The sequence below is a fragment of the Leptonychotes weddellii genome, chromosome 5 (assembly GCF_054177405.1).
Source record: "Leptonychotes weddellii isolate Sample4059 chromosome 5, ASM5417740v2, whole genome shotgun sequence".
Classification (NCBI taxonomy): domain Eukaryota; kingdom Metazoa; phylum Chordata; class Mammalia; order Carnivora; family Phocidae; genus Leptonychotes; species Leptonychotes weddellii.
Window position 1 is genome coordinate 50,456,155 of NC_138373.1, and position 23,350 is coordinate 50,479,504.

The 23,350-nt window shown below is 35.8% G+C and overlaps 1 protein-coding gene across 1 annotated transcript in view; it reads left to right on the forward strand.

Annotated features, from left to right (window-relative positions):
• The window catches only part of STAM (signal transducing adaptor molecule), an 80,377-nt gene that overhangs the window by 27,216 nt on the left and 29,811 nt on the right, over positions 1-23,350 (forward strand). The window contains exons 3-5 of the mRNA XM_081820689.1: positions 14,357-14,432; positions 14,517-14,612; positions 16,225-16,371. Of these exons, the coding sequence (XP_081676815.1) occupies positions 14,357-14,432; positions 14,517-14,612; positions 16,225-16,371 (319 nt within the window). The remainder of the gene's footprint in view (positions 1-14,356; positions 14,433-14,516; positions 14,613-16,224; positions 16,372-23,350) is intronic.

Below are 23,350 nucleotides of genomic sequence, written 5' to 3' on the forward strand. Positions count from 1 at the left end.
TGGTGACAGTTAGTAGAAAGTAGAAATAAACAGGTAGATAACAAGCTAAGAAGATAGTGATCAGAGTGCTTTAGTGGAGAATAAAAGGAGAAGACCTACTTAGATTTTTCAGGGAAGGACTAGTTTGAAGGGATAACATTTACGATTTTAAAGTTGAGAAGAATCTAAGAGCTGAAAGCAGGTCCCGGGCAGAGGAAATAACATTTACATGAATCCTGCAAGAGAGAAAATGCTTGGTGCTAGGAACTTCAAAGATACAGAGTAGCTGGAACAGAGGTGAGTTGCCTTAAATGAGCACAGAGTTGGATATAAGAGAGTGAGTGAGTTAGAAAAATAGAAGTGATAGTTGGAATGCTTGAAATTGATATTATAGAGGGTTTTCACTTACTGGTAATGGCATGGTCTACGATGTGATCGTGGCAGTTAATAAAGTGGGATAGAAGTTGAAAAGTCAAGATGTTGGGAACATCACTTACGTAGATGAATTAACATCTCTGAGAATTAAGACAGGAATAATGTTGGAGAGAGTGGCAGTGAGCCAGGAGTTAAAATCACTGAGGGATGAAGCAGTAATTGAGGTGTTTCTTTTTGTTGTTGTTGTTGTTTTGTTTTGTTTTTTAGAGAGAGAGGGAGGGGCAGAGGGAGAGGGAGAGAGATAATCTGAAGTAGGCTCCATACCTCGCACAGAGCCCAACATGGTGCTTGATTCCACAACCTGGGGATCATGACCTGAGCCAAAATCAAGAGTTGGACACTTAACCGACTGAGCTACCCAGGCGCCCCACTTGAAAACAAAAAAAATTTGTTTTTTTTTTTTTTTTTTTTATGTTAGTCACCATACAGTACATCATTAGTTTAATGTAGTGTTCCATGATTCATTGTTTGCATATAACACCCAGTGCTCCATGCAGTATGTGCCTTAATACCTGTCACTGGGCTAACCCATCCCCCAACCCCCCTCCCCTCTAAAACCCTCAGTTTGTTTCTCGGAGTCCATAGTCTTTCATGGGTTTGTCTCCCCCTCTGATTTCCCCCCCTTAATTTTTCCCTTCCTTCTCCACTTGAGGTTCTTTAAATAAATGCAGTAAGAAGATAGTCTGGCCTGATGAGAATTGGACTGTTTTAGGAAAGAGGGAGGAAGAATGATTTGGAAGTAGTAAAGGGGGCAAAGAAGACCCATGTCTTGTACCTCCCTATATAGTGGGAGTAGTATCTTCCCTGGAGAGCCAGATTTCTGTAGAGCCAGAGGACTGAGGATTGGGGCTTTTGTTGATGGTGGACTGTGAATTCTAGAGGACACAGTGGAGAGGTTTCAGAAGGTGGAAAGTACTGCATATGTAGAGCTATTTAATGATGGGTAGTCTGCAGCTTCTCATAGGGACTGGTATAAACAGGCATGTGTTCTCAAATTCTCAATTATTGGATAGTAGAGAAAGTTGGGTGCCTAAGACTTCCTCCTGACCTTTGCAGATGGAACCTTGCAGGCCTAGGAAGGAGTGGTTGGGGCTCTCTTTTGACTCCTGTCCGTATAGGTTCTGATTGCTTTCATATTTTATATTAGAGTTCTCTTACAGTTCGTGTAATGCTTTTATGCTTTTGAAAGGCATCCTCGACACTAGACTCTTCTCAGTATTCAAGGAAGGTTTTTATTATCTATTAATTTAAAAATAAATTACTTCAGCAAAGATTTGAATTCCCGTATCTTTCAGTGTGTGCCTGCTAGGTACTACCCCCGTACTAAGACTGTGTACATTTAGCCTTCCACCGCACCACATAAATCCCTGAATGGTAAGTTGTAGTAAAGCACTTTTTATAGCATGCAAAATGACAATTTAAAAATCACTTTAAGATTATTTGAAAGTTAAAGTTGTAAAAGTAATTTGATAGAAGAACAAACTAGAACTAATGTTGTTGAAGTTTTCTGTATCCCTGGCACAATTCTTAAAGGAAGTATTGGAATAACATACTGATTAGGAAGCTTTAGAATCCCCTTTCAAGATGAGGTCTGTCTGTCAAGCTTCAAATCTTTTCTACTTTTTCTGCTATATTATAGTGCTGCTTTTGTCTAGTAGTGGTTCTCAGCCTGGGTGATACTGATATATTAGGGATGGCTTTGGTTGTCAAAATATGGGTGTAAGTACTGACACTGGTTAGGTGGGGCCCAGGAATGTGATACTCCAGATAGTCTTACACTACAAAGAATTTTTCTGTTCTGAACACGTAATAGTGCTTCTACTTAGAAGCCTACTGCTAGTGTCTTTGTCCTTTTTCATTCTTATTTCATAGGTGATTAGAGTTAACTATGCAAGCACATTCATTAACTGTGTTTTAACCTTATTATTACTATTTTTTTTCTGTTTTTCTTTTATATTTGCAATATTTTGAAGAAAATGTCCTATTATTTTTTTTTGTCAGATTCCATGAGGGGATGATGAAGAAGGTGGTATCCTCATTTTGAAAAGTTAATTGATCTAAGATCATTGATTGATTAATAGGTGCAGTAGTTAGAATTCAAATTTACTGTCTTTTTAGTGGTAGTAATTTCCTTAAGGATATAAAACCTTATCACAGTTTAACTTAATATTTTTATGATACAAAAATACTTTTCAAATGAGAAGTAGAGGAGTGGGACATATTTGAAATGAGGGTTTTTAACAAAATTTTATAAAGCACAAGTTGTCACAAATCTTGACTCCTTTATCCAACAGAATCATTACATGTTTTTGGCTTTTTCCGTATGTATTAATGGAAGGACCTTTTCAGGGAGTCCCACTAGCTGGTGACTAGAGACTAACGTTGTGCTATTTATCTGTCATAACTGTACAGCAACATACTCGTAAGTAGGTAGACACTTATGAATAATGTAACAGTTTTGGAGATTTACTTGAGGCTATTTAAAGAGATTTGAAATTTCATTGTTCTTTGAAAAGAGAGTTGCAGGAATACAAAATTAGGTTTGCTTTTCCATGATCTTCTGACTACAGATTTGAGCTGCATCATATGCATGTTTATCTTAACTGAATTTAACTGTGTTCTTTGTAGCCCCCTCAAATTGTATTTTTCCTATAGACTTGTCCCTATTGTCCATTTAGTGAGCTCATATGTGCCATCTCACCATTACAGTTTTCATTTCTCTTAGAGTATGAATATCTCACTGCATCGAGTGTGATTCTTGCTCAGTATATGCATTTTTTTTAAAACAACATGACCCTGTATGAAAGCCACTTTATTCAATGGGTGCTGAAAGTAACATTTTTGCTCTAATAATTGAGGAAAAGTTGCCTATGTTGAGCATATTTGAGAGATGGCAGAGTGTGTTTTCTCATAGGTAACTCCCTAATCAAGAGAAATTAACTGCAATTTTTGCCTATGCCCTGACTTTGGAAACACACCCCAGGAAATGGTACTATTCCCTTACATTTTACAGTGGTGAGATTTGTGCTCTGCTCATTTCTCACATGGTAAGTTAAGAGCAACAAAGTTATTCTGGGGTTGGAAAACTGGGAAAGATGAAAAATAATTTCCCTTTCCCTGTTCTTATCCCTATCCCTGACCCCAGTCTTTTTGTTTTCCCATCTCAAGATAAAGAAAAGAGAAGGTATGTCTTACAAAAATTTTTAAAATACCAAAATGGAATTTTGAGAAGGTTTTTAGAGAGACTACCCTTTACAGAGGTGGGTGATGAGAATCATTGGTGGACTTCTAATGCACATGCAGATTTTATCTTTAGCATGTATTTTTACAAAATACTTCATTTATGTTTATTACCATCAATCTCTAACCTCACATCCCATGCTCCTCCCAGCATTACTTAATCTGCATTTTCCCTTATTGTGATCCTATTATAATTCTAAGACAAGATTTTTTGAAAGCATGTACATTTTTCTCATAGAAAACTAACTCAGTGGAAGACATACAGGAGTCAGTAATAGAGCTTTGTAAGGAGGATTATTCAATTATTCTAAATACTAAGTATTGTACAGCAGTGAAAAGTAGTGTTTTCCATATTTAGCTTAGTGACTTTTTACTGAGCATCAACCATGTTGAAGGCATTATTGTAGGCAACATTCAGAATGAAAATGTTTTATCTTCAGTCACTGGTGAGCAGCAGTAGGAGCTAAATAATTCCTATCTTTGTTTCCTCAAATATCACTTAAGAACATAATTATGTGCCGTGGCTAGGGAGTAGGGAGCCAAGGATGAGCAATGTAGCCCTGGATCCTATCTTCAGGAACCCTCAAGATGGGGAGATAAACAGTTAAGGCAATTTTATTAAAATTTTATTTTAAAAAAATGAGAAGAAAACCCAAACAATTCTAAATAATACAAGTTAATAGTATTTAAAGCTAACAACTGTCAGCAAACTTTGTTAGAGGTGATTCTAGTTATCTATTGCTACATAACAAACCACCCTAAGACTTAGTGGCTTAAAAGAGCATTTATTATTATCTTCACTGTTCTGTGGGTTAACAGCTGGGCACTTCTTGCTTTAGGTCTCTCATGAACTTGCAGTCACCTAATGACTGGGACTGGAATATCTGAAGGCCTGATTGGGATGGGTGCTCAATATGGCTGGCAGTTAATATCTGGCAGTCAACTGGGATCTCAGCTGGAGCTATCAATTGAAACATTTGCCAAGGCCTATACGTGTGGCTTGAGTTTCTTACAGAATGGTGGCTGGGATCCCAGAGGGAGCATCCTAAGAGCAGATGTTCTAAGAGATATAGGTGTATTCTATATAGCTTTTTATGAACTATACATCTCAGAATATCACTTGTACTACATTCTGTGGGTCAAGCAAGTCACTGGGGTCAGCCCACATTTAAGAGGAGGGTTATTAAACTTCACCTCTTGATGGGAAGTGGCAAGGTCACTTCATAGAAGAGCATGTGGAAAGGGAGTTAGGGGCGCCTGGGTGGCTCAGTCGGTTAAGTGTCTGCCTTTGGCTTGGGTCATGATCCCGGCGTCTTGGGATCGAGCCCCGCATCGGGCTCTGTGCTCAGTGGGGAGCCTGCTTCTCCTTCTCCCTCTACCTGCCTGTCTGTCTACTTGTGATCTCTCTCTCTCTGTCAAATAAAATCTTTAGGGAAAAAAAAGGGAGTTGTTATTGTGGTTATCTTTGGAATATATAATTTGCCACAGAGGCCTGCTCTGTAAGTATTGAATGAGAACTTTGACCTAGATAACAAAACAATGAATATATCATGAGAACAAAACCGTGAATTTTAGTAAACAAAATAGTAAATTCCATTTTTGATACTTGAGATACACAGTCATTAAGAACTTGAATGGCGGGGCGCCTGGGTGGCTCAGTTGGTGAAGCGACTGCCTTCGGCTCAGGTCATGATCCTGGAGTCCCGGGATCGAGTCCCACATTGGACTTCCTGCTCGGCAGGGAGTCTGCTTCGTCCTCTGACCCTATCCCCTCTCAGGTGTTCTCTCTCTCTCAAATAAATAAATAAAATCTTTAAAAAAAAAAAAAAAAGAACTTGAATGGCAAAATGTGATGTAAGGGTCCTTTACTACTTTCATCTGACATTTATTTATGACTTTTTGCATAGAAAATTGTTATTCTGTGTTGAGAGAGTTCTACCCATTTGTAGATATTTGTAAATAAGAATAGCTAACATGTAAAAACTGTTGGGTAGTTATAAAGACTTAGTTTCATCGTGACCTTTCATGGTTTTGTTTTATATACATGATGTGGTAAAATGTAGCTTATGAAAATTCATAAAAGCCAAAGTGAAAATGACGGCATAACATTAGTTAATGAAAGCGTTATCAGCAGAGTTACTTGCTACTTGGTGAATATTTTTTTCACAGTGCCATTGTAATTTACATGGAGATGGTGATTCAGTGTGACAGTTTTGGTAACCAAACTGGATTAATCATAAGGGTCGGTATCCTTTAGCACTGATATAAACACATGGCCCTCTATGTAGAGGGTTCTTGCTTTCTGGGTACTTTTCCAATAAGATGAATGAGCAAGAATGAAAAGTTTTATTAAATCATTGTTCGAACAAAGGAGTGATTGTTGATGAAATTCATTTAAAGAATATATCCTTTCCAGAATTGTCTTAAGAGCTTCACGTTCTGCATTCTGTTTTCTGTGGGAACCTAGAAAAGTCTGAATTGCAAAAGAAAGCACAGTAGCATGACTCTGTGATAATTGTGTCTGAAGATTAAGGAGGGTTCACGCCTTAATTTTCATTTACTTTTGAGCATGAGGTAGCTTAATTTTAGTAGTTGTAACTTCACATGGAAACCAAATGACTGAGAGTGGTATGATGGGAGACAGAGTAGAGAGGATTCGATAGAAAAGAGGCCCCTCTTAAAGCTCTGCTGAAGCCCACAGTAGTTTGTTGAGGTGGATTGGAATAATACTTGTGAATAATGAAATTGACTTTGATGCTTTAGTTCATCAGAACTGATATATGCCAAGGCAGCTGTGTACGTTCCGAAAAGTCTGTTTTCTGGTTGGTCTGTGATTTGAGAAAAAGTCTTTAGAAGCCACAGCCACATGAAAGTACAGGTATCCTCTGCTTCTGGAAGGTTTGTGTTACGCCACTTCACTCTTACTGAAGGACCTACACTAGTACCTGTTTACCCTAACTAAAAGAAATTTGAAGGGAATCTTCACTTTTACAAAAAAAGGCCAGAAGTGAAAATGGTTTCAGTTTTTCTTTGAGCTGTTTTAGAGGTAGCCCACACCTGGGGCAGCAAGAGTAGCGTCGCCCAGCTCCCCGTGGGGAACTACACTCGGCATCTCTGCATCAAGCCACCATAGCTTTGAACTGTGTCTGTGAGCGTCTGCTTTATCTTGACTTACTCTGTGCATCCATTAGCAAGATGTGTCCTAAGGTATCAGAAAAGCCTAAGAGAGGTTATGTTTGGGGTCTGAGAATGCTAAAAACATTTTCCTTATAAATTGTAATTGCTTCTTCCCTTTAGGCCGTTTAGGCTTATACAAGTCTTTACAGGAATGCTCTACTTTTATATAGTTGGAAAATTCTGTGCTGCCTCTTTTTTTCTCACCTTTTTTCTGAACTACATGTCTCAGATGTGACTATACATGTAGTTTGTCTTGGATAATCTCACTTTATGCCTACTGTTCCTGAACTTTGCCCAGTTAGCATCCCTTTCACTCTCAAAAAGGTACTTGTATAGTTGATAAATTATACAGTCTCTATAGTCCACTTGTGTTTTTTCATTGAGAGGATAATAGCCATAGTATACTTATTTTAAATTCACTTATAAAAAAAAAAAGGAAGCCAAGGTATGGGTACCAGGTGAGCTCACTAGTACCAAAGCTAGTAAACATAGTACATGCATATACATATATGAATATATTCTATTTACATGAATATTTTTGTGTTTACTTTTATATTGAAAGCCATAGGTTTATATTAAAAAATAACTCTTAAGCCTTTTTAAAAACAGTATTTTAGCCATAATCTTTCATTAAATTGTAAGATTTAATAATCAAATGTGTATATATTATTTCACTTTCACTTTTGTGTTTTACTCACTATATTCCTCAGTACTTATAAGCATTCTAATTGGCTTTTTATGACATTATCCTTTTTATGGTGCAATAGCCAAGATTGTTTTGGTGCCAGAGATACTTTTGCTTTGGTTTTTGAAATTGGCTGTGGTAAAACATTCAAACAATATACAAATATATAAAATAAAAAGTAAGGGTTGAATTTCAAAGCCCTTTCCTACTTCCCTTTCCAAAAGTCATCAGAATTTAGAGTGCTTTCTTTAAAAAAATGAAAGTGGTTTATAAACAATATATCAGAAATTTAATTTAAGCAAGTATAGAGGATTATTTTCTAATAAGTTCATTTTCTGAGCTGAATCATCTTTGGATCATTATTTTTTAATGGTTTTAATTTTAGCATTCAGATAATCCCTTTTATATTTCGCCTTTACTGGTGCTTGAAATTATAATTTTGTGTTTTTATATGTCGGCATGATTTTCACAACTGCAGAAATTAGCATGGGGTCACAGATTCTGGCTCCTAAAACAAGTCCTACTATGAAAAAGGCAAAATTTAGGGGCACCTGGGTGGCTCAGTCAGTTAAGCGTCTGCCTTCGGCTCAGGTCATGATCTCAGGGTCCTGGGATCGAGCCCCACATCGGGCTCCCTGCTCAGCAGAAAGCCTGCTTCTCTCTCTGCCTCTGCCTCTCTGCCTGCTTGTGCTCTCTCTCTCAAATAAATAAATAAAATCTTAAAAAAAAAAAAAGGCAAAATTTAAATAATAGTGCTACAGTATATTAATTCTTTAGATTAATAATGTTGCTGTCAGATAACTTTTTTTTCTTTTAAGTAGGCTCCATACCCAGTGTGGAGCCCAGTGTGGGGCTTGAACTCATGACGTGGAGATCAAGACCTGAGCTGAGATCAAGAGTCAGATACTTAACCGACTGAGCTATCCAGGTGCCCCTCAGGTAGTATTAAGGTCATAGAAAATCAAGAGAAAAAGAACTTCAGAATCATAAGAGATGAATGTTTGACATATTACAATAGGTATTCAATAAATATAATTAAAATTTTTTTCTCTTTTCTCCGTGCTTTTTAGGAGTAAAGCTTCCAGCAGTCAGTGAAACATTCTTAGAAACAGAAATCCTTTTTTATTTTAATTTTTCCCTATTAAAAATGACTTTTAAAAATTTATCACAGTGGGCTTTTAAATTTTTTTTTATTTTTAAAGATTTTATGTAGTTGACAGAGACACAGCAAGAGAGGGAACACAAGCAGGGGGAGTGGGAGAGGGAGAAGCAAGCTTCCCGTGGAGCAGGGATCCCGACATGGGGCTTGATCCCAGGACCCTGGTATCATGACCTGAGCCGAAGGCAGACGTTTAACGACTGAGCCACCCAGGTGCCCCTATCACAGTGTTTAGTAATTGTATTCCAGTTCTTAAAGACATTATTTATTTATTTATTTTTTAAAGATTTTATTTATTTGACAGAGAGGGACACAGCGAGAGAGGGAACACAAGCAGGGGGAGCGAGAGAGGGAGAAGCAGGCTTCCCGCTGAGCAGGAACCCCGATGTGGGGCTCGATCCCAGGACCCTGGGATCATGACCTTAGCCGAAGGCAGATGCTTAACGACTGAGCCACCCAGGCACCCCAACATTTTTTAGGGTAATTATTCTTACTGGCCAATTTCTTCAGGGCCCATTGTCGTTAAATCCCTTGATAAGGGTTTTTCTTTAGTGTATGTTTTCACTATCTATTTCCAAAACTCGCTCATCATCCCAAACAGAAACTCTGTGTGCATTAAATAATAACTTCTCGTTTCCCCCTCTTCCTTGCCACTGGTGAGTTTTACTTGTCAAGGCCAAATTCCATGAATTTGCCTGTTTTAGGGACCTCATATAAATGGAATCATACAATATTTATCCTTCTGATAATGTTTTATAATATTAAGTAAAACAAACGCCATTTCAATCTAATGAATTAATATTTTGAGGCCATCATCCTTTGAGTTCTATGAATAGCTCCCACCTTCCATCATCGAAGTTCATTGTAAGACAGTTCTGTGGTCAGAAGATAGAGTATTTAGACTCAGCCACACCTGGGTTGGAATCTTGTTTGTACCACTTACTATCTGCTTAGGTATCATGGACAAGGAATTGAACAACTATAAGACTCCAGTTTACTGTGAATGTTTTGAAAATTGAATGAGTTCCTTATGTAAAATTTTGAGATCCTGAACACATAGATGTTCCATAGGTTGTAGTTACTTGCTATTACTATTACTGCTAATTATATAGCATCCCCATGAAATACAGGTTTACCACATATATGGCCTGGTATTAAAAAATGTTTTACTAATAAATGACTTATTCACAATAAAATGCATTCCTTGTAAGTATACAGTTTGATGATTTGATGCGATTGACATATATACTATAAGCATTACTTCAGTCACGAAAGAGAGCATTTAATCACTTCCTAAAGTTCCTGCTGTCCTAAGCAATTACTGATCTGCTTTATGTCATTATAGATTAAACTTTCCTTTCCTAAAATTTCATAAAATGAATTTGTATAGTATGTAATCTTGTATCTAGTGTAGAATATGTTTTGGAGCTAAGTCCAAGTTTTTATGTATATCACTACTTCTATTTATTTCCAAGGGACAGTCCATTGTATGAATATATTACAATTTTTTTATCCATTTATCTGTTGAGGAACATTTGCATTACTTAATATTATAAAACACTATCAAAAGGATAAATATTGTAGGATTCCATTTAGCTATTATGAAGAGAACCACTATGAACGTTCTTATACAGAATACTTGATAGTGTGCTTTCATTTAGTTAGGTGAAATTATGTTTCTTTGATTTCATTTGATGTAAGAATTATTTAGATTTGTGTGTAATCTCTAAACATTTGGGAATTTTCCTGCAATCATTTTGTTACTAATTTGTAGTTTAGTTCTCTTGTGGTCAAAGAACATATTTTGTATGGTTTTAAGTTTGTTATCATTTGTTTTATAGTCTAGAATGTGATCTATCTTGGTGAATTTTCTATAGACTTGAAAATTGTGTTATCTGCCATGTGTGAGTAGAATGTTCAGTAGGTCCAGATAGGTGGTAGTGTTTAGTTATTCCATATCCATAATTTTTGTTTGTTTTACTTATACTGTCAAATTATTGAGAGGGGAGTATGTTGAAGTTCTAGATGATTTGTCAGTTTTTCCTTTCATTTCTATCCAAGTTTCTTTTATATATTTTGAAATTCTCTTATGCACTTAGAATTGTTAATGTTTTCCTTAGAGAAGTAACCCTTTCATTATTATGAAATGTCCCTTTTTATCTTGTTTGAAATTGTTGAAGCCACTTGACTTTCTTTTGATTAATGTTGATATGTCTTTTCCTGTCTTGTTTCTTTTAATCTATTAGATTATCTATCTATAAGATAAACTATCTATAACTATAGAAAATAGATTTTCTTATAGTTTATAGTTGGCATATACTTGTTTCTTGTTTTTTTATCCAATTTGACAGTCTCTGCCTAGTAATTGGAGTGTTGAGACTACATTTAATGTAATTATTGATATGGTTGGATTTAAAGCTTCCATTTTGCTAGTAGTTTTCAATTATGTTTTATCTCTGTTCCTTTTTTTCCTCCAGTTTTCTTTCTTTTCAATTACTTTTTTATGATTACGTTTTATCTCCATTTTGGGCTAATAACCTATGGGTCAAAGAGGAAATCACAACAGCAGTTGGAAAGTATTTTCAGTGAAATGAAAGTGAAAATGAAATATATCAACACTTGTAGGATGTAGCTACAGCAATCCATAGAAGTAAATTTATATCATTAAATGCTTATATTAGAAGAAGAAATCTCTCAAGTCGGTGATCTAAGTTTTTATCTTAATAAACAAGAAGAACAAACTTAAAGGAAGCAAAAGAAAAGAAAGGAAAATAAGAGCAGAGATTAATGAAATTGAAAAGAGAAAAACAGTAGAGAAAGTTCAAAAGTAGAGCTGGTTCTTTAAAGAAAAGTCAAGTGGAATTTATCCCAGACATGACAAGCTTGGTTCACCACTTGAAAATAAATCAGTGTAATTCACCATCTCATCAGACTAAAGAAAAAACCCCATAGAATCATCTCAATAAATGTGGAAAGTTCCTTTGAAAAAAATCAGTATACATTTGTAACAAAATCTTCCATTAATTTAAGAACTAAAGGTAATTTCCTCAACCTGTTAAAGGACATCTACAAAAAATTTGTATATTTAGCATAATGGTACTTGTTTGGTACAATTCACTAGTGAAGCCATCTGGGCTCAGAATTTTCTTTGTTGGAACTCACTTTATGAGGCCTGCAATAGGTCAATAACAAAAATAAAGAATGGAAAACCATAGACTAGTTACGTACAAAGGTACAGAAATCCTTAATTATACTGTAATCAAGCCCAATAATCTTTAAAAAGGATAATGTATTATGACCAACTGTGGTTATTTAGAACTTGGAGACTTTCCAGTTTTCTTCATATTACTCATTTATAGTATAATTTTATCATGGTCTAACAACATAGCATGTATCATTTCAGTTTTTTAAAAAATTAAGTTTTTTTAATGGTTCAACATATGGTCTTTCTTGGTAAATAATCTGTATGTACTGGAAATGATATATATTCTGCTATGGTAGAGTAGAGTGTTCCCAAACCTATTTTTCTGTTTAATTGTTTTATCAATTTCTAACAAAGGAATGAAATCTCCAACTAAATTGTGGATTTGTCTCTCTTCAGTTTTATTAGTTTTTGCTTCATGTATTTTGAAGCTTTGTTTTTAGATAAGATTTACACATCTTGGTCTATTATGTCTCCTTGGAGAATTGATCCCTTTATCATTTTGTAATTTTATTCTATATCCCTGGTAATGTGGCTTGTTTTGAAGTGCAGTTTGCCTGATACTAATATAGCTACCCCAGCTTTCTTGTGGTTTATGTTTGCTTAGTATATCTTTCTTTCCTCCATTCTTTCACTTTTAAGTTACATATGTCTTTATATTTAAACAGTTTCTTGTAGGGAGCATTTAGGTAGGTTCTGCTTTTTTTTTTTTAAATAAAGATTTTATTTGAGAGAGAGAGCTAGAGAGAGAGAGCGCGCACACACAGAGGGATAGAGAGAAGCTGACTCCCCGCTGAGCAAGAAGCGCCCAGGATCCTGGGATCATGACCTGAGCCAAAGGCAGACTTTTAAATGACTGAGCCACCCAGGCACCCCCAGTCCTGTTTTTTTAATCCAGTCTAGCAATCTTTCTTACTTGATGTGTTTGGACCATTTTCATTTAATATAACTGTTGATATGGTTGGATTAAAATGTTAAAACTTGCCATTTTTCTAGATGATATGTTTCTTCTGTTGAACTTTTGTTTATTGTCTTATATATCAATTGAATATTTTTTGTGATTTTTTAAAATTTCCATTTCTCTTTTAAAAATGTATTTAGTGATGGTTCTATATTAAATTTTTTTTGTCTTTTTTTCCTCTGTACTTAAATTCATGTACTTCAAGCATGTCTTCAAGTTTACTGATCTTTTATTCTTATCTGATTAATTCTTTTTAAAAACATTTTTCATTTCCAGAAGTATTTTCTTTTTTTAAGCTTTATCCTTTTTACACCATTTCTTTCCTCATTATGTTGATGATTTGTTGTACATCCTTGAGTATACTTAGATTAGCTTATACAGAGTCTTTGATTGCTAATTCGTTATCTCATTTCTTCATTTTCAGTTGACTGAATTTTCTCCTAGTTGTGTGTTGTATCATATCTAATAATTTTTGACTGAATGTTTAGTGTCATGAATTTTATATCAAGTACCAGGTTTTGTTGTTGTTAAAGAGTATTAGACTTTATTCTCTCTGAACATATGTTACATTTGGATCAACTTTATCCTTCTGTGGCTTGTTTTTAGGTAGTTATAGGATGGATTTAGAGTAGTCTTTTCGACAGTTCAGTCCCAATACCAAGTCCTAAACTCTTGTGTATCCACAGGATGCTCTATATATTTAACAAGGACTTTCCATTTTGATACAAACTCTGACAACTCTGTGAGCTTTGGGAACTCTTCAGCATACAGCTCGCAGTCACTTTTTGCTCAGCCTTAGGAGGTTTTAATCTATGCATGTGTGGTTCTTTCCACAGTAGACCTAAGTGGACTCCTTTGCAAGTATCCAGGACTATTTCTTCATATAGCTCCTTCTACTCTGTCTTGCAAATTCTAGCTTCCTCAGCCTCCCTGCATTCTGATTTCTTTCCCTTCAACTCAGTGAGATTACTATTCTCTTCTTGGGATCACCATCTCTGCACCAGGATCCAGAAACTGCCTTTAGGCAGAAAGTCTGTACTGGTATCTGGAAAGTGCCTCTGAGTGGAAAGTTGAGGCAAATGTCTGGCTTATCTAATTATATTCCTTCTTAGAGATTATTCAGCACTGCCTGTGGCCTAATGTCCCAAACAGTGACCTGAGTGTATACTTCAAATATATTTTTCCAGTTTTCTCATTGTTTATAGCAAGAGTGTAAGTCTAGTTCCAATTATTCCATCATGACTGGAAGTGGAAATTTTGGTCTGTCATTTCATTTTCAGAACTTTTTTTCATCCAGGATTAGTGTGAAATGCCTAATCTATGATTGCTAAGGAAGAGAGCCTGTTAATTTTATTTGAAAAATTTAAAGGAACTTGTTAGTGTACTGTTCATTTGTGTCATTAATAAAAATTAAACTACCGTAGTCTACCTTTTGTATAGTAGTCTATTGCCTATTATAGTTAAGGGGGGAAAACCTGGATATACTACTAATTGATTGTTACATTTCTCATTTTTTAGACCTAAAGATTGTCTTCGGTCTATTATGAGGAGGGTGAACCATAAAGATCCTCATGTTGCTATGCAAGCTCTGACTGTAAGTGATTGCATTTTAAGTTTTACCACAAAACTATCTGCTAAAATTGAGCCCTTATTTTAACTTGTGATTTTATACTTTTAGCTTCTAGGAGCATGTGTATCAAACTGTGGCAAAATTTTTCATTTAGAAGTATGTTCAAGAGATTTTGCTAGTGAGGTGAGCAACGTACTAAACAAGGTAAGGAACATTATTTCCAGAAATGAATTAACACAGTCTTCTTTGTGTATTTTAATGTTCGGTTTTTCACGTTTTAAATCACAAAGGACTGGTTTGTGCTTTGCTTTTTTTTATAATCCTTCCTAGGCTCTGTCTATCCAGTATGTAAGTAAAGTAAATGTTTTGCTGAAGAGACTATAAATTTATATACTTGGAGAATTTTTTTTTTTTTTTTTTAAGCCAGGTTAGAGTATATTTAACCTGTTTTCTTGATCATTCCTTTCATCTAATAAGAAAATACATGTATTTCTCCATCTGGTTAATTAATACCAGTCTGTTATAGGCACAGTTTTTGTAACCATTTGTGTAGCCACTGAGGTATTTTCCCAATGTAGAACAGAAATACTGCCAAAATATGACACTGTTTTCATTGTGACATGAGTAAGGCCACTACCTGACCATGGCAGGATTTTAATGCTATGCTTTTTATTTAACTGAATGTAGAATAAAGAATACAATTTATGCAATTCAAGGAATTAAAAAAAATCAAGTTACTAAGTAATGTATGAGTTTTCCCAGTAAAAATTTGTGCATTCTACAGGTAATTATTTCTGACTCTTGGGAGGAGGGAGGATGGGATATCATATAATCAAGAAAAATTTTAAGATGTTAAAAGGGAAAATGCCTCATGTTTTTTGGGAAAATGATTATTTCCAGGTTTTAGTAGGAAACAGTACAGAAATGAGATAATTTACATAATTCTTTACAGAATTTCTGTATTTCCTTGTCAAGCATGATTATGGTTCTTTTCCTGTTTTGCGCTATTCAGTTACATTTAGGTATTTTCTACTAGTTAATAATCATTCTTTTAATGTCCTGAATGTCCATCAAAATGTATGACTGTTTATGAAGAGATTTTAGTATAATGTTTTCTGTAATTTAGTTGAAAATGAGATATTCAAACTTGTATTTAGTAGCACAAACAACTGTTTTGAAAAGCAAACAGCTACACATAAGAGAAAGGACTTCTTCATTTTCCAAATGTTTTACAGTGAACAGAGTGATTTTTATACTTGAGGGGGAGATGTTATTTTGAAGAAATGAAGTTTCTAGAAATATTGACATACAGTGGGCCTCAAACCAGGCCTCGGATAATTAAACAACTTGGAAAAAATACACAGTCAAGCATATTTTTAAAAGTCAGAGATTAGGAATAAAGGAATTGTATCATTTATTTTCTCTTTTCCAACTTATTTTTTATTGGTCTGCAAATAACCAACACAAAACAGAGTACTTTTCTGTGTCTTCCTGATGTAGAAAGCTCACTTAGTTGCAAAGTACTCTGAAAATTTCCATCTCTCTGACCTCCAAAATAAGTTATTACATACTTAATCTGTTTTAATTGGTATGAGGTATGTATGTTGGTATCATCTATTGTTTTTTCATAGTGTGAAAAAAATTTGATTATTTCTAGTAACCAACTCTGTTTTCTTATGTATCATCTATAGCTAGGGGTTATTTGTGATTCAAAAAAATGTCTATAGCACTTTATAATTTCTATATTAAACATATCTGTGTTATATCATTAGCCAGGAAATTAGTACTTTTTTATTAAAATTTTCTCTATTTTCAGGGTCATCCTAAAGTCTGTGAAAAATTAAAGGCTCTTATGGTTGAATGGACAGATGAATTTAAGAATGATCCACAGCTTAGTCTAATATCAGCAATGATTAAGAACCTTAAGGAACAAGGAGTTACATTTCCAGCTGTTGGCTCTCAGGTATTTTGTAAAGTTGCATTGTGTGCTAAGGTTTGTTTCTCTAAAGTAGCCACATTTATATGAGTTTTTCTTTTTTCCTCCAAACCCAGGTAGTTTTTACTTCTCCAAAGGAATTTTTGTTAATAATCTTGCATTCAGTGGTGCCAGAAAAATACAGGGGAATATTAATGTGTTCCAACTTCCATTTTCCCACTGTTTCTCCTTCCTTGTAAATAAATTAGATTAGCATTTTGCAATTTAAAAATTTTTTATGGAGTTTTTAATAATATAGTCAGAATTGCTTTATGATATCAGGTAGTACTGACAGTCTTCTTAAATACTCTTAGTGCTTTAATTTTATCTACAGAGAATGACAGCTTAAAAATCAGGATATCCTTGAAATTTAAGGATGAGTTTAGAGGTTCTTTTGATTATGAAATTTATGACTACTTGTATTAAAAATGAGACAGAGATAAGGGAGTCAATAAGGAGAGAAGCACACAAAGCATCTTTTCTCTTAATAAGAGCCGACCAGTACATAAATACGATTGAGTGAAAGGCTTAAATTTCCTTTCTGCCCCTCCCTCCCCCAATTTATGTATTGGGATCAATCTCTATGTCATCAAGAAAAATTGAAGGGTATCTCTTTTATTTTATTTTATTTTATTTTCCCTATTCTGGGTAACCATCCTTTGGGATCACCAGCTAATCTAGGACGCTTAAAATGTGTGGTAATTTATTATACTGCCTTTCCCTACTGCGTGGATTGGGGTAGAATGGAACAAGTGGTGTGAAAGCATGCACAGAAAACTCTCAAGCTATGGAGGGCTCAAGTTCGGGGTTTTGACCATTTCAGAGAATCATGAAGTGATTCATGCAGACTTACCTAGATTTCTACCCAAAGCACTCTTTTAGTTTATCTGAATATTCTTGAGATGTCAAGATCCAGAAATATGTTTGGGAAATGAAGGAAGGAAAGGATATTTTTCTTCTTACTTGAAAAAATTTGGCTTATGAATGGTTTTACAATGATAAAATACGTCTTTAAGAAGTATTTATTCATAATTCATAGCTGGCTTTTACTACTCAGAATATTTTCTAAAATCTGTATAATTAAGGAATAATTTTATGCAGAAAAATCCAAGATATCTTGTAAGTTCCTTGACAAGAGAGGCAATGTTTACTTATAAAAGGGTAGTCTCACTATAGAAAACCAAAAAGTATAGATGATTAGTGAGATTGCAGTTTCTATGCCCTGAGAAGCTATTCTAGAGCTTGTTACTTAAAATGTATTTTGTTGACCATCATCATCATCACATGGAAGCTTGTTAGAAATGCAGCATCTCAGATGCCACTCAGACCTATGGATTCATTATCTCTATTTCAACAAGATTCCCAGATGATTCCATGTGCACGTTAAAGTTTGGGAAGCACTGCTCTTGAGTACAGCTTTACTGCTTTTCAGTCCACAAAGGGACTTGTTCCAATTAGAGAAGGAAGAAGAACTAATGATCTGTGTGATAATGTAGCTTTGTTTGGTTAACCTAGAATCTTAGATAGTTTGCGTGAACAACTTTAGGGATTCTCTAATCTAATCCCCTCATTTTACAGATGAGGAAACTGAGACCCAGAATGGTTAAGTGACTTCCCCAGGTCCACAGCTCATAGTTGACAGAGTTGGAACTAGAACGCAGGCCTCCTGACTCTCAGTCCAGTGTTCTTTCCACTACACGATCCTGCCTTCCGTTTGATATAGAGGTTAGTGGATATGTGTATGTTCAGACTAGGCTTCAAAGGACAAGAAGTGGAGTGAACACTGGCAAGAGCATTTATTTATTGACTGGTACAGAAAGAAGTTAGGTTACTCTCCTGTTCAAGAGGTTCAGGACATACATCAGCAATAGTAAAGTTAAGAGTTACTTTTCTTTTTTTTTGGCCGGATGTTATAAAATATATGAAAGCTAATTTTGTTGTAGTTACTATCTTCAGCCACAAGAAATATATGAAATGCATATAAAGTAAAGTATGATGAGGTAGAATGGTGATTTTTTTTTTAATAATGGTGTCTGATAGCTTATTGAAAACCATGTTTGTGAAGAACTTCGTATTTAATGAAAAATGTATCATGTAGGATCATCTACACAAGTCCTTCTAGATTTTAAGCTCAGTTGCTTAATCATTATTACATTTTAATCGGACCAGATCTTTGTCATCATACTTAACAAAAGCCTCTGAAAATATAAGGAATTTTTAAAGTATAATTTTTCATCCCAAGTACAGAAGAAAGTAATACAAAAATATTAAGAAAAGTCATACTTCAGTCAACTAACTCATTCTGCTGCAGTTCTTGTAGCACTAACTTTTGACATAGAGATAAAAGTAATGCTAGCACTGTGGCTATATTTGATTGATTAATAACAGGTATCTTTGCTACAATTAGAATCTGATGATAGGAAGGAATTTTGAAAAGTGTGCATTTCAGGAATATAGGACTTAATGTAGGTTATTTCTGTACTTCCTTCTCTCTTTTTTTTATTGAAGAATATTTGACAAAATATTTTGTTAGTTTTAGGTGTACAACATAATGATTCAGTGTTTATATACATTATGAAATGGTCACTTTAATAAGTCTAGTTACCATCTTTACAGAGTTGTTAAAATATTATTGATTCTCTGTGCTGTACATTATATCCCCCTCCCTCATCTTACTTATTTTATAACTGGAAGATTGTATCTCTTAGTCCCCCTCACCTGTTTTGTCCATCCCCTTCACCTCCCTACTGTTCTGGCAGTCATAGGTTTCTTTTCCGTATCTGAGTCTGTTTCTGTTTTGTTTTTTAGATTCCACATAAAAGTGAAATCATACCATGTGTTTTTCTCTGTTTGACTTATTTCACTTAGCATTATATCCTCTAAGTTCATCCATGTTGCCGCAAGTGGCAAGATTTTATTCTTCTGTTATGGCTGAGTAATTGTGTGTGTCTGTGCGTGCGAACATGTATACCACGTCTTCTTTATCCATTCATCTATTGATGGACATTTAGGTTGTTTCTAGTCTTGGCTCTTGTACTGCAGTGAACACAGGGGTGCAGATATCTTTTTGGGATTAGTGTTTTTTTTGTCCTTTGGTTAAAAACCTATTTTTCAGATAAAAACCAGAATTGCTGAATTTTATGATAGTTCTATTTTTAATTTATTGAGGAGGAACCTGCAATAGTGTCTGTACCGGTTTACACTCCCACCAACAATGCAAGGGTTCCTTTTCCTCCACATCCTTGCCAACACTTGTAATTTTTTTTTTGATACTAGCCATTCTGTCACAGGTGAAGTAATTATCTCATTATGGTCCTGATTTGCATTTCCCTGATTGTTAGTGAATATCTTTTCATGTGCCTGTTGGTCACCTGAATATCGTCTTTGGGGAAATGTCTATTTAGGTCCTCTTTCTATTTTTAGATTATATTACTTATTTTTATAATACTGAGTTATATGAGCTTTTTAGTATGTTTTGGATGTTAACCTGTTATCGGATATATCATTTATGAATATTTTTTCCCATTCAGTAGGTTGCCATTTTGTTTTGTTGATGTTTCCCTTTGCTGTGCAAAAGCTTCTTAGTTTGATGTAGTCCCATTTGTCTATTTTTGCTTTTGTTGTCCTTGCCTGAGGAGATAGATCCAAAAAAATATTGATAAGACTGATGTCAGAGAGCTTACTGCCTATGTTTTCTTCTAGGAGTTGTATGGTTTCGGGCTTACATTTAAGTCTTTATTTTATTGTATTTTTGAAGATTTTATTTATTTGACAGAGAGAGACACAGCGAGAGAGGGAACACAAGCAGGGGGAGTGGGAGAGGGAAAAGCAGGCTTCCCGCTGAGCAGGGAGCCCGATGTGGGGCTTGATTCCAGGACCCTGGGATCATGACCTGAGCCAAAGGCAGATGCTTAACCGACTGAGCCACCCACGCGCCCCACATTTAAGTCTTTAATCCAGTTTATTTTTGGTATATGGTTTAAGAAAGTAGTCCAGTTTCATTCTTTTGCATGTAGCTGTCCAGTTTTCTCAACACTATTTATTGAAGAAACTCATTTTCCTATTGTATATTCTTGCCTTCTTTGTCATAGATTAATTGACCACATAAGTGTTATTTCTGGGTTGTCTTTTATGTTCTACTGATCTGTGTTTCTCTTTTTGTGCCAGTACCATACTGTTTTGATTATATTATAACTTTATAGTATATTTTGAAATCCAGGAGTGTGATATTCGAGCTTTATTTTTCTTACTCAAGACTGCTTTGGCTATTTGGCATCTTTTGTGGTTCCATATAAATTTTAGAACTGTTTTTTCTAGTTCTATGAAAAATACCATTATGATTTTGATATGGATTGCATTGAATCTGTAGGTGCTTTGGGTAGTATGGACATCTTAGCAATATTAATTCTTCCAGTTCATGAGATTGGCATATCTTTACATTTATTTGTATCATCTTCAATTGTTTTCATCACTATCTTATAGTTTTCAGGGTACAGGTCTTTCTTCACCTTCTTGGTGAAATTTATTCCTAGGCATTTTATGCATTTTGTTGGGATTGGAAATGGGATTGTGTTCTTAATTTCTCTTTCCGATAGTTTGTCATTAGTGTATAGAAATGCAACAGATTTCTGTATATTGATTTTGTGTTCTGCAATTTTACTGGATTAATGTATTAGTTCTGATAGATTTTCAGATGAGTCTTTAGGGTTTTCTATATATATACTACCATGTCATCTGCAAATAGTGACAGTTTTACTTCCTTTATGATTTAGATGTCCTTTTCTTGTCTTTCTTTCTTTTTTGCCTTGCTACAGTGTATGTTATTGATGGTACATGACAAGGTAGGGCTCCCTAAGCCCCTTCTCTTCTTCATGGTGTCTGGGATGAAAACCTTGTTGAGGTTGGGAGATTCTCAATGTGTTGGGAGATGAGCTGGGGCAAGGACTCCATAGCATCTGAGGGCTTCTTTCTTCATCTTGTGCTCTACCTGTGGCCAGTTGTCCAGGGGGTTCTTACTCCTTGAAGGTCATGTGGACCATAAGATTGACCACCCAGTTTCTGTGGCTAAATTCATTGTCATAACAGGAAATGAGCTTGATAAAGTGGTCATTGATGGCAGTGTGGGCCCATCATTGAAGGTGGAAGAGTGGGTGTCACTGTTAAAGTGGCAGGAGACAACTGGTCCTCAGTGCAGCCCAGCATGCCCTTGAGGGGGCCCTCTGATTCCTGCTTCACCACCATCTTGATGTCATCGTATCTGGTAGCTTTCTCCAGGTGGCAGGTGTGATCCACGACCAATACACTGGGAATGGGGACACAGAAGGCCATGCCAGTGAGCTTCCCATTCAGTTCAGGGATGATGTTGCCCACAGCCTTGGCAGCACCAGTAGAAGCAGGGATGGTCTTCTCAGAGGGGCCATCCATGTTCTTCTGGGTGGCACTGATGGCATGGACTGTGATCATGAGTCCCTTTGTGATGCCAGAGTTGTTATAGATGACCTTGGCCAGAGGGGCCAGCAGTTGGTGTGGTACAGGAGGTATTGTTGATAATCTTGAGTGAGTTGTCATCTTTCTCATCGTTCATGCCCATCACAAACATGGGGGCATCAGCTGAAGAGACAGAGATGATGACCCTCTTGGCTCCACCCTTCAATTGAGCCCTCAGCCTTCTCCACAGTAGTGAAGGCCCCAGTGGACTCCGCAACATATTCGGTACCAGCATCACCCCAATTGATGTTGGTGGGATCTCACTCCTAGAATATGGAGATGGGCTTTCGATTAATGACAAGTTTCCTGTTCTCAGCCATAACTGTGCCATTGAATTTGCCATGGGTGGAATCATATTGCAACATGTATACCATGTAGTTGATTTCAACGAAGGGGTCAGTGATGGCAACACTATCCACTTTGCCAGAGTTAAAAGCAGCTCTGGTGACTAGGTGCCTAATACAGCCAAATTTATTTACTCCAACCTTCACCAACCTGACTCAGGGACGCAGTTGGCACTGCACAAGAAGATGCAACTTTTGGTCAAATTGGGAGGTGCAGAGAGCCAATTTTTTTGTTTTTCTTGCCTAGTTGCTGTGGCGAGGACTTCCAACAGTATGTTGAGCAATAGTTCTTAATCTTAGAGGAAAAGTTTTCAGCTTTTCACCACTGAGTATGACGTTAGCTGTAGGTTTATCATATATGACCTTTATTATGTTAAGGTATGTTCCCTCTCTACCCACTTTGTTGAAAGTTTTTATCTTCAAAGAGTGTTGAATTTTGTCAGATGCTTTCTCTGCTTCTCTTGAGATGATCATATGGTTATTATCCTTCATTATTTTAATGTGGTGTATCATGTTGATTGAGTTGCAGATACTGAACTATTGTTGCATCCCTGGAATAAATCCTACTTGATCATGGTGTATGATACTTTTAATGTACTGTTGAATTTGGTTTGCTAATATGTTGCTGAGGATTTTTGCATGTTCATCAGGGATATTGGTCTATACATTTTTTTCTTTTTCTTTTTTCCGTTTTTTTGGGGGGCGGTGTCTTTGGTTTTAGTATCAGGATACTGTTGGCCTTGTAAAATGAGTTTGGAAGCATTCCTTCCTCTTCAGTTTTTTGGAATGGATTCTGAAGGAAGGTGTTAATTCTTTTTTAATTTATTTTTTCATTGTTATGTTAATCACCATACATTACATCATTAGTTTTTCATGTAGTGTTCCATGATTCATTGTTTGTGCATAACACCCAGTGCTCCATGCAGAATGTGCCCTCTTTAATACCCATCACCAGACTAACCCATCCTCCCACCCCCCTCCCCTCTAGAACCCTCAGTTTGTTTTTCAGAGTCCATCCTCTCTCATGGTTCGTCTTTCCCTCTGATTTCCCTCCCTTCGTTATTCCCCTCCTGCTATCTTCTTTTTTTTTCTTAACATGTATTGCATTATTTGTTTCAGAAGTACAGATCTGTGCC